This window comes from Lynx canadensis, chromosome B2 (assembly GCF_007474595.2).
Source record: "Lynx canadensis isolate LIC74 chromosome B2, mLynCan4.pri.v2, whole genome shotgun sequence".
NCBI lineage: Eukaryota > Metazoa > Chordata > Mammalia > Carnivora > Felidae > Lynx > Lynx canadensis.
The window spans coordinates 53,174,168-53,186,903 of NC_044307.1; the positions used below are offsets into that span (position 1 = coordinate 53,174,168).

A 12,736-nucleotide genomic window follows, 5' to 3' on the forward strand; every position below is an offset into this window, starting at 1 on the left:
TAAAGATGTGGAAACCACATTAGAGGTTTCCTTCGCAAATGGTACTACGAGTATACACAAATTGATCAACCCAACAGTAGGCTGAGATGAAAAGATAGTTGCATTTGGGTAAGTGTTAATAAGATGAGTAACAATGTCAGGTTTGCAAAGTCAAGTCGGCCTCTGATCTTGGAGCACTATACCCTCTAGGCTAGATAAACTCTAATAATTATTAACTGGTATTCACGAGACAGATCACTATACAGTGATGGCCTGATCATACAAGGTATAAAAGACACCCTACATATATTATGAATGCTAAAATAATAACTACATAGTTCATATACGAACTTAAACAATAGATAGTAACTAACTAGAATTTGTGGAATTTCATAAATACCCTCGTGCTGGAATATTCATGTGCCTTGCCGACTTAACAACCTCCTCAAACTTCTCCATGCTTTCTTCAATAGAACAGTTAATATTCTTCTTGCTAAAGGATTCAGATGCGGCACCAAAAACTGATATCTCGGTGGCTCCGGCAGCAACCTGAAAAAAGAGGATTAAGGGCAAAAACAATTAACTTAAAATATGTAAATGATAACAATAGAAGAAATATTAATTACTCAATAAAGGCATACATGTATTCATTAACATTTGCCTTGGAATTCACAATTAGAGTCTTCTCATCTTGCCACATAAGCTCTTTTCAAACTTACAAGTATTTCGTGATAACAAAATAATTCCCCAAGCTGCAACACTCTATGAATCTATGAAACTATGAAGTACAGAATCTATGAAGTACAGAAAACAGTGATGATGTTCCAATTTAATTTCATCTTTCCTAAATTATGCGTAGGTATCAAAAATATTTTAACTGTAATTATGGAAAATACTGGCACCCCAATAAAGCCTTTTAATATCTATGGAAAACATTATTTTTAGACCAATTATTAAAGAGTAGTAAATGCTTTCTGTTCTCCTCTTCCTATAACCTAACAGAAAAATGTTTTTCCAATTCATCATTTAGACTTTGCGCCAAATTTTTTTCCTGTCTCTTAAGCTAGCTTCCATTGTTTCATACCTTGACTGCTACAACATACTCTTGTATGTCTAATGTCTTAATCCTCTTGCCTAGTCTTTAAATCCAAAATATTAACCTAATATTTTTCCCTTTTGCCATCTTAAGTCCTTTCCCCAGACTTCTCCAGTGACTTGTTTTCAAATATCACATTTCCTCATTTTCCAGCTGGATTTTTTAAGACTTTCTATTAATGTATCTGTAGCGCTGTGCCTAGATTCTCCTCTCTTTCGGATACCCTATTAACGTACTAAGAAAAAAAAATCTTTTTTTTTTTTTATCCAACATTTAAAAAACACCAATTGGCTTCCAGTCCTCCACCAAAAATAAATTTTTAACTTCTAAAATCAAAATTCTATTTTAATACTTACTGTGTGCCAGAATGTTAGTACTTTTGTGTGTTCTATCTGTAACCCACAATCTTACCCATTTTACAGACGAGAAAACTGTGGCTCAAAGAGGCTAAATAACTAGCACAAAGTCCAAAAGCCACTATAAGTTATCAAGTCATGCTTTGAGAACAGGCATGCCTGACTCCCAAGCCATGTGTTCCATCCCATTATTTGCCCTCCCAAGCTATTGTTGAGGGTGTACTCTCAGTTCGTGTCTTTTTCAAGGTGGAGACATTCGTTACTTTGTTAGGACCAACGACAGCAATATTTATAATTTCTTAAAATGCCTCTTTCTTTAGAGTAGAATAAAAAACTTACACCAAAATTAACAAAAGAATGGGGCGCCTGGGTGGCACAGTCGGTTAAGCGTCCGACTTCAGCCAGGTCACAATCTCGCGGTCCGGGAGTTCGAGCCCCACGTCAGGCTCTGGGCTGATGGCTCAGAGCCTGGAGCCTGTTTCCGATTCTGTGTCTCCCTCTCTCTCTGCCCCTCCCCCGTTCATGCTCTGTCTCTCTCTGTCCCAAAAATAAATAAACGTTGAAAAAAAAATTAAAAAAAAATTAACAAAAGAAGAATGGTTTTAACAAAGATACACAACAGGTGATATATCAATGAGCGTCTACAACCTCAACTTTATGCAACACAGTCCCAAATACAAAAGTGAAAAATAATAATTAACACCAGAAATAGCTGGTGAAAAACTTTTATGACAAAGCCATTTAAGCACAACACCTCAAGCCTTCTTAATATTGCCTTGATTCCTCTTGTATGTGTCATTATCAAAGTTTTTTTTCACATATAAATTCTTAACTCACATAGGATTGGGAGAAACAAGCCGGAAGGGGAGAATAGGGAAAGTTGCTAGAGGCAGTTGTAAGTAACAGTGGTTAGCTTCACCTACAGGGAGGGAACATCAGCAACAAAAAGCTGATCCAAAAAAGTTGGCAAAAATGATCCACTACAATAACACTAATATCGTACTGAGAAATGTTTAAGTTAAATTCTGTATTCCTTATTTACAAAGGAAACACAAAATATACTTTCGAAAGAACTTCAGCAAAATGGATAACTATTTTTGTGTTTTGATTCCTGAATGGTTAAAATGGAAGGGCCATTTATGTGGAACACTTTAGTCCATACCAATACCATGGAGTTACAGATCACCAGGTATTCGTGTGCATACATTAGCATTTATGCAGGGTAACAAGGGAGCCACATTGGATACTGTTTTAACTTTGTAAAGATCCTTAAAACAGCAAGAAGCATTGATTTTAAAATAATTCGCAGCACACTTACAGCACGGTGAAAACCCTGAAGATTAGGAGTAAGGACAGGATATCGAACTCCTGGGTATTGATGAATGCCTTTCATCACTTCAGTGTGATCAGCCATCTGAAATATGTAATAGTTATATACAAATATTTAACTTTAAATATTTTGTCAAGCAAATGTTTCATTTTTCAAGAAGGTTATAATTACTCATGCAATTATATTCTAAAATTAATGTCAGAAATAATAAAGCTCTGTCAAGATAGCTAATGATAAGTAGTTCGTAAGGTCATAAATACATAAAAACTAGATCTGGGCTTAACTTATTCACATAACAGGATCTGGTTAAATGAGTGATTATGAATAGTCAGCAACTCTCTACTATTTTCACTTGGCTGATCTTTGGTCTCCTTCTTTTATTTCACAGCCCACCCTTCAAATACTCCTGAGACTGGGGAAAATTTTAAAAGCAATATGCCATGCTTTTAACTTCCATGTGAAAATCTCACATCCAAATAATTTTCAATGTATGAAATTTTACATTATTTAGTAAAAAATTACATATCTTTTAGAATACTTTAATAAGGCTGAAATCATAGTATATATGTTATTTGGTTAGCATGGATGCTTCAGTAAGAGTCATAGTGCTCTCTGAATTATCATCAGATTACTATTTGTTCTTATAATGCAAACAAATGCATACAATGGAGTAACAAACAGGAAAATTTAACCCATCTCTCCAAGACTTTATTTTTCTATATTTTCTGTGATCCTATAAAAAATCAACTTTATAGAATCAAAGTTACTAGTTTGCCACAAAGTCTATTATTTAGCCTCCTAGAGCAAATAACCGATGATCAAATCTCATAATCAGCACATAGACAAATTATCACTGACATACCATGAGCTTTATATAATTCAGAATAAATTATGGCATAAACAATAAATATAAGGAATAATATATAAACAATGAAAAGTATAAAAAATGAGCATGGGGAAAGCTATAGAAACATACATCAAACCAAAATCTTTACCTTCAATATGGGAATGGATAATGAAAGACTTGTTTTTTACCTATGTATCTTGGCTTGTTACAACAAGTATTTTTAATTTTAAAATGCAGTAAAAATTAATCAAAGTACAAATGCTTTTCTTAATAGAACTACACAGTTTAAATATATTAAATATTACAATATTTACTCCTATTAGCCCCTTAGTCTTACTCTCAGTGAAATGCCAGTGGAATTAAGTAAATGAGTTTTAAATACATTTTAAATTGAAAATTAAATATTTAAGATGCAAAAAAAAGTGCCTCCCATTGACTACATCCTACCTTATTGACATTTAAGTCTCCAAGTTTCATACAATCCAAACACATTTACTTCTGTCGAAAACATGATTCTTGCTTACTTATTTCTTAGAGATCACATCCACTGTCTGCCAACCAATAACTGCATTCTTAACAACGACTATCCCCCATGGTCACCTACAGTGCATAAAAGCCAATGCTCTAATTTCATGCTGAGACTATTTAACTTTAAAGCAGATGTTTATTAAGCACCTACTGTGTCCAAACCCCTATGCTAGGCCTTGTGGCAAATATAAATACAGGAAAGTAAGGTCCTTGCACTAAATAATTTGGGGAGATAGCACAGATGCACACAGAAACATAACCATTGAAAGGAATATAGTGGTTGCCAATCAGAGCACAGGTTATAAGAGTTCAGAATGGGGAAAGGTTAGTAGGACCTTTAATAGCCTAGGAAAATTTTAAGAGGTATGGAATACAAACTGCAGAACATGACTACAGCATATTAAAATTTAAAAAGATATGGCCACAACAGTATTTCTAATTCCACATGCTTTTCCAGAAGTTCAACAATTCCTATCAATAGGTGAACTATATTTACTTCCCACTTGAACCTGGGCAGATTTGTGATTACTCCAAGCAACAGAATATAGCAGAAATAATAATATGTGACTTCAGAGCCTAGGTCATAGACAAGTACACAGCTTCCATATGGCTTTCTCTTTGGGGGAAGCCACTGTGGGGAAATCAGCTAACAGGCTGTGAAAAAAAAAAAAATTAGCTCATGCAGAGAGGCCATGTGTGGCAGCTAATGTGGAAAGTAACATGTGAAAAGAAACTAAGGCCCCCAGAGAACAACCAGCATCACCCCTAAATTTGTGACTGAAGAAGCATTCAGATGACCTTAGCCTCCAGCATTCAAGTCACTCACATGAAGCCCCAGACCTTGTGGAACAAACAAGGTGCCCTCCTGGACCCACCCTCAGATTTCATGAGCAAAGCAAATGCTTATTTACACCACTAAGTTCTCAGGTAGTTCATTACATAGCCATAGAAGCTGAAACACAGAAAAATCAATAGGGTTGGAAAGGAGGGAGGGGTGGGGCAGCAGTAGCAATACATAATCTGGCTAGAGAAGATTATGGGTAAATAATGTGGGAATGGATTATAAATGAAGATAGGGGACTATACACTGGGATGTGTCCTTGAGTTAGGTTCACATTATTCTAAAAATACAGCATTTATCATGAGGTCAACAGGAAAGCCATGGGGAGTGTGTGTTGAATTAGCCAAAGATTGGGATAAATGCAGTATTTTTGGCAAGATACATCTGGAAGAGATACAAAGGGCAGTATGGAAAAGAAGTGAGGCAATTGTCGGGCACTTGTGAGAATGCAGCATGCAACAAGTTCCAGAGAAATGGTACTGGGAATGGAAGTCCCAAGAAAAATTAATAGGACACAGTGGGATATCAGTGTAAGGAAGAGGACTTTACTCAAAAATGCAATCCTCATTATTATATAGCCTTCTTTTTGTTTTTAAAAAAAATTGTAATGCTTATTTATTTTTGAGAGAGAGAGACAGAGTGTGAGCAGAGGAGGTGAAGAGAGAGAAGGAGACACAGAATCTGAAGCAGGCTCCAGGCTCCGAGGTGTCAGCACAGAGCCTGATGCGGGGCTCAAACTCATGGACCGTGAGATCATGACCTGAGCTGAAGTAGGACGCTCAACCTACTGAGCCACCCAGGTGCCCCATATAGCCTTCTTTTTAAATTATTTAGCATTTGTGCATATTTCAACACAGTCCTTCACTACATATCTATGAATTTAGCCTTTAGGCCTGATGCTACAGGGTGAACTCTATCTGTACCTCTCTCTCTCCCTCTTTCTCCGTCACACACACACACACACACACACACACACACACACATAAATGCACATGCTAACATATACACACAATTTACAATAAAAAATTATAGTACTACTAATTTCAATCAAAGAAAAGCAAAGTTACTACTAGTTCTAGGGAAGTGTAATGAAATCTGAAACAATACTCTTACTAGAGAGTAATATTAATCGATACTACTAGTACTTATGGTCTAGAATGTTTAAATGTTCATTAGAAACATTTATATTATATAACAGAAATGAGTAAAGTGTTTCTGTAACCAATATACAGATTTGGTTAACGTATGCATCATAAAGTAGCATAAAGAGCACAAAACAAATTTTATTCTTTAAGAAATACAGATCATATTGACCTGTATGCTAGTATTTCATTCTACATGTAAATTAACAAAAATATTGACTCACGATGAAAAAACAATGATTTAACAGATGTTTTAATCACTAAAACTAGAAAACAGAGATGATAGTATCAAAATTCCTATGTGATGAAAGTTAAGCTTTGATAATCATTGAAGATACCTTAGTAAAATTATAAAACATGAATTTGAATCCAACAAACCAGTACTTTTTCCTTCTTTGAAATAGCCACAGTATAATGAGGTCATTCAAGAAGTAATAGCAGTCTATCTAAATTTGGTCAATAAAGACAGTTATATAAAGAGCTTTAGAAAATCCTGATGGGGTGTAATTTTATTACAATGAATAAAATAGAACAGGTTTCAGTTAAAGTATATACTTTCAGCTGAAGGTATAAAATTCTTGCCTTTTTTTTTCCTCTTAGGAAGTTTATGCTATACTTCAATCTTGATGTTATTTTAATGTCTCAAATTTAACTGTTATTCAAGCAATAATGGAACGATTCCTTTACAGCACTATTTTGACAATTTAACAAAAACTTTCTACATCTGGTTTGATTTAACATATTTTAAAGATTTTCCTATGACTTTTAAGATCATAAAAATCCCATAATTTGGTTGATAACATGCTTTGCTATCACCTGGCCACAGTCTGGAAATGGCAACACCTATGTCTATCTGGCCAACAAAGCAGGTTATACCATGGTTAATCAATTTCTTAGGCATCCACATTTATATATGAATTGAAATAATATTTTGCAACATGTTGCAAGGGCATTATAGATATGAAAAAGTTCATAAAGATTAGAGTGTAATAGGCATATAGTTTAGAGATTGCATTTGCTACTATCATGGGTTAATTAAATTTAGACACGCCACATAATATATGTTTAGATATCTTATTAATATTTTGTCATTATCTGAATTCTATAATCTCCCCAAAATACACAGTGCCCTCATCCAAATTCCCTGAGTTTACTGGGATTTCAAGATATTGCACATGTATATAGTCATAAACAATAACAAAAAGTTTCTCATAAACTTAGAAAAAAACAGAAGTTTCAATTATATTTTGTACACAAACTATTACATTTATATTGATGGCACACTAAAGTTAATTTTAAGAAATCCTAACACCTTAAAAATAATTTTTAAAGTTTCATGATTTTTATATTGATTCAGTATTTTATACACTTACTACATATTTAACATGGCATAAATGAAGCAGACAGTTCATACACACTTAATACACAGGCCAGTGGGGAAGGAAATGTGTGTATATGTGTACATAACAAATCACAAATGTCCTGTGATCTGGAGTTTTAAGTAGCACAGATAAGAAAGCATTTTTCTTGGTAAACTGAACTAAAATAATGACAAATAGTTAAGCTAAGTGTTGTCTAGGCTAAATGTAAGTAATTCAGGGGTCTGGTGTTTAACAGAGCAAATTATTCATGAGAGTTTGATGAAGCAAAACTATTCATACAGCTTGAAGCTATTCAAATGTATTCATAGAATGAGACGATTCACATATATCTATTTACATATTTCCTATGATAAATTCAACTTTCTGTGTACTGTAAAAGGAAAGAGTTTAAAAAGCCTGAACTCAATTTTTCATTAAAATTCTTCAGATAATTATGGAGAGAAATATCATACAGAATTTTTTTTAAATCACACAATTCTTTCATTTTTCAAGTCCAATGAAATGAAAGTAAAAATACCTATTACACTTTCTCTCTCTTCCAAGTAACAGCTGACAGAGAAAACAGAATATTGACTAAGTAAATTTTGTTCAGTTCCAAATGAATATATGATGTTTGAGATGTTCAATCAACTGAAATAAATATAATTAACTTTAGATAAAACTGCAGAAAAATCAAGAAGTTCTATTCTTGTTTACAATAACTGATTCCTATTCACTTAGCAATGATTAACATCTTTTTTTCTTTTCCCAGAACAAATGCAATTATGAAGATAACATGTGGTACAGGTTTTTCAGTTCCAGAGCTGCATTATAAAATTTTATGTGAAAGTCTTTTATACATATTGATGACATATAAAACTGCTACATTTATTATTTTAAGTCAGTAACAGTTTAGTCACTAACAAGTCACTAACAAGATTACAAAATACATGACTTGAGTTGTTTTGTATCACCATAGAAACTATTCAATTCTTCACTGGCTCTGCTAAAGGTGAGGAAATTGTACCATGTTATGGGGTGGAAATATTAAGAATTTAAGTTAGCATTGTGTTTTTAAATGGCAAAAGTGTGTAGAATAGAATCTAAAATTCATCTGAGGAAACAAAAAAGATGTTAAGAGATTCCATCTTTACAGTGCTATCTACAAAGTGGTATCTGTAAAATTATATAATTTGACCACGTCTTACAACTAGATCGTGTAACCTAAATAAAGAACTCTGCTTTCACTCTTTTTTTTTCTTTGTCCTTCTCCAGTCCATATGACCAAGTCAAGCATCATTAAGGAGTGAGCATTGCCCATTGTCCCTTCTTTCATTCCATTCAAATGCTAAAGAAGTCAAATTGTTTCCTCCCCTTCACTCTAACAAGAATCCTGCACCTGATTTCTTCTCACAGTATTTTAAGAGGTCAACTGTTGAGTGCTAGAAGCAAGAGGACAAGAGAGTGAGAAAGTCTAAATAATCAAAATAGCAATAAAGTTGGAGGAAAACAGGATGGGGGGTGAGAGGTATGTCTTGGTGGCAAGATGCTTGTACTTCTCTGGAGCAATGAACAAGTATGAGAAGAGAAGACAAATGGGAAGATACAAAATGTTGCTTTAATCTATAGAATGGGTCTGCTGTAATGGTCTCCAAATAATGCACATTAGGACTGGAACACCATTTAATCGCTTTAAATTTCTATTTTATATTTCTTTATGTATGAATTCAGGCACAAAGTTTGCCACTACAGAGAGCTCATGATGGTTGCCTCTTCAATAATATCGTTGTAAATGTTCTCATATGTTTAAAATACATAAATATTATATTACATATAATACTCAATTACACTTCCTATTAAAACTGTCACTGTAGGGTTAAGCAAAGAGTCCATATTCACAATGTCCTACAATATCTGGGACCAGACGTATATAAATATTTAAGGAGAAATGAGTTTCAAAATGTATAGAGCCAGAAGCTAGTTTAGAAAATTCTTCTAAACATTGTATGTGTAAAATTCTAAGTGATAACCAGTTTTCACCAATGTCAAATTAAATGGAAGTCTTTTCTTAACAGAAATATATTCAAAACACAAGATATAAAATTTTAAATACATCATTCATATTGTTATCTTTTACAAAAATCACAGAATATATATCAAAATTATTCATTGTGAAGGGCACAAAACTGTAGTAATTCTTCTCAAGCAGTGTGTCTGTATATAAGGTTACATATCACATACAAAAAAACAAAACAAAAACAAAATGAAAAGCAAAAAATAAAAAAATAAAAAAATAAAAACAAAAAAACCCTAAACACCAGAAAAGACTGAATCATCTTTCTAGCTTCTCTAAAGAAAGTATTGTAAAGTGCTATTATGAGAAAGGCTTCAAAAAATGAAGGAAAAAAATGAAGAAAAGGAAAATCAGTTTCAATCAGTTTTGAACAAAACTACAACTAGTAATGAGACTGAATCAGTAATTTAAAAATCTCTGAACAAAGAAAAGCCTAGAACCAGAAGACTTCACTGGTGAATTCTACCAAACATTTAAAGAAATCTTAATGCCAATCCTCCTTCAAATTCTTCCAAAGTTTGAGGAGAAGGGAATACTTCCAAACTCATTTTATAAGACCATACATAAGGAGCTGGTCTTATAAGACCTTGATACCAAAACCAGACAAGACGCTACAAGAAAACTATAGGCCAATATTCCTAATAAACACAGAATAAATAATCCTCCAAAGACTACTAGCAAACCAAATTCAATACAACATGTAAAGGATTATACACCATGGGCAACTTAGATTTATCCCTGGGATGCTAGAAAGATTCACATGCACAAAGAAATTAATGTGATACACTACAGTGACAGAATTAAGGATGACCATGTCAATATACGTCAATATTTGACCAAAAATGCTTCATCAGAAAGCATATGACAAAATTCAACACTATTTTATGATAAAAACTCACCAACAAATAAAACTTTAGGAACAGAGTCAAACTACCTCAGCATAATAAGGACCATATATGAAACCCACAGCTATCATCATATTCAGCAGTGAAAAATATTTCCTCTGAATCAGGGATACAACAGTATGCCTACTTTTTCTGTTTACATTCAATATAAAATTAGAAGTCCTAGCCAAAGCAATTAGGCAAGGAAAAAAAAAATAAAGGCATGCAAAGAAGAGGAAGTTGTAAAAGTATTTATGTTCACAGACGACATGATCTTATATGTAAAAAACTCTAAGGGCCACATTAACAAAAACAAAAGCCTCTTGGAACTAATAAAAAATTCAGTAAAGTTGCAGGATTCAAAGTCAGCATACAAAAATCAGTTGCATTTATATACAGTAACAACAAACCATCCAAAAAGGAAATTAAGAAAACAATATCATTTACAATAGCATCAAAAAGAATAAAATACTTATGAACAAAGTTAACCAAGGAAGTGGGAGAACTGTGTACTGAAAACTATAAAACAGTGATGAAAAAAATTAAAGCAGCTAGAAATAAACGGAAAGATATCCCATGTTCATGGATTCTAAGATTGTGTACTGTGAAAATATCCACATTACCCAAAGTGATCTATAAATTAAACATGCAATCCCTACCAAAATATCAATGGCATTTTTTGTTTTTTTGTTTTTTTTACCAAAATAGAAAAACAATCCCAAGATTTATATGGAACTATGAAGAAACTCAAATAGCCAAATTAATCATGAGAAAGAAGAATAAAGCTGGATATATCACAATTCCTGATTTCAAAATAATTTTCAAAGCTATAATAATTAAAACAGCATAGAAGATAGATATATAAACTAATGGAGAAGAATAGAGAGCTAAGAAATAAACTGATACATAAACGTTCAATTGATCTTTGACAAGGATGCCAAAAATACACAATGGAGAAAAGATAATCTCTTCAACAAATGGTACTAGAAAAACTAGATAACAACATGTAAAAGAATGAAATTGGATCCTAATCTTATCCCATATACAAAAATGAACCCAAAATGGACTGACATGTAAGATCTGGAACTGTAAAACTCCTAGGGGAAAAAAGAGAAAGAAAGAAAATAGTTTCATAGCATTCATCTTGGCAATGATTAATTGTATATGACACCAAAAGGACAAAAAAAGCAAAAAAGACAAGAGGCACTACGCCAAATAAAAAGCTTCTGCACAGCAAGGGAACAATTAATAGAGCAAAAAGGGAGCCTCCAAGTTGTAAGAAAATATTTATAAGCCATATATACGATAACAGGTTAATATCCAAAATATATAAGGAATACAGCCAACCTTATAGCAAAAATAACAACAAACCAATTAAAAATGGACAAAGGATTTCCATAGACATATCTCTAAGGCAACAGACATATCTCATATGGCTAACAGACATATGAAAAGATATTCAACATCACTAATCATCAGGGAACACAAATCAAAACTACCGTAAGATATCATTTTATACTTGTTAGGATGAAAAACAGAGAAGATAACAAGTATTGGCAATAATGTAGAGAAAATGGAACTCTTGTACGCTCCTGTTAGAAATTTAAAATGGCACAGCCAATGTGGAACACATTATGGAGGTTATTCAACTAAAAATAGAAATACTGTATGTTGCAGCAAACCTACATCTAGGTATTTATCCATAATAATTAAAATCAGAATTTCAAATAGATATCTGCATTCCTGAGTCAGAGCAGCATTATCCACAATATCCAAGATGAAATAATCTAAATCTCCAAGATTGAATGGATAAAGAAAATGTGGCAAAACCCACAACGAAATATCATAAGCATTCATAAAATAATTCTGCCAAATGCAACAAAGATAAACCTTGAGTACATTATGCTAAATGAAATAAGCCAATTACAGAATGATAAATACTGCATAATCCCACTTATATGAGGTAGCTAATATAATTAAACACATAGACCCAGAGAATACAATGGTGACTGTGAGGGGCTGAGGATAAGGGAGAAATGGGAAGTTGTTATTCAATGGGTACAGTTTCAGTTATGCAAGATGGTTAAGTTCTGAATGTGCTGTACGACATTCTGCCTATACTACATTGCACCTTGAAAAATTTGTTAAGACGATAGATTTCAATTGGAACAGTTAAGATGATGGAGCAGCATGGAGACCCTGAGCTTGTCTCATCCCTGAAACACAGCTAGATCAGCACCAAACCGTTGTGAACACCTAGGAAGTTGATCTAAGAATTAATACAACAATTGCATAACT

The 12,736-nt window shown here is 33.2% G+C and overlaps 1 protein-coding gene across 1 annotated transcript in view; it reads right to left on the reverse strand.

Annotated features, from left to right (window-relative positions):
• The window catches only part of HMGCLL1 (3-hydroxymethyl-3-methylglutaryl-CoA lyase like 1), a 192,306-nt gene that overhangs the window by 113,413 nt on the left and 66,157 nt on the right, over positions 1 to 12,736 (reverse strand). The window contains exons 4-5 of the mRNA XM_030315732.1: positions 2,750 to 2,845; positions 380 to 528 (exon numbers count right to left, since the gene is read on the reverse strand). Coding sequence (XP_030171592.1) covers positions 380 to 528; positions 2,750 to 2,845 — 245 coding nt within the window. The remainder of the gene's footprint in view (positions 1 to 379; positions 529 to 2,749; positions 2,846 to 12,736) is intronic.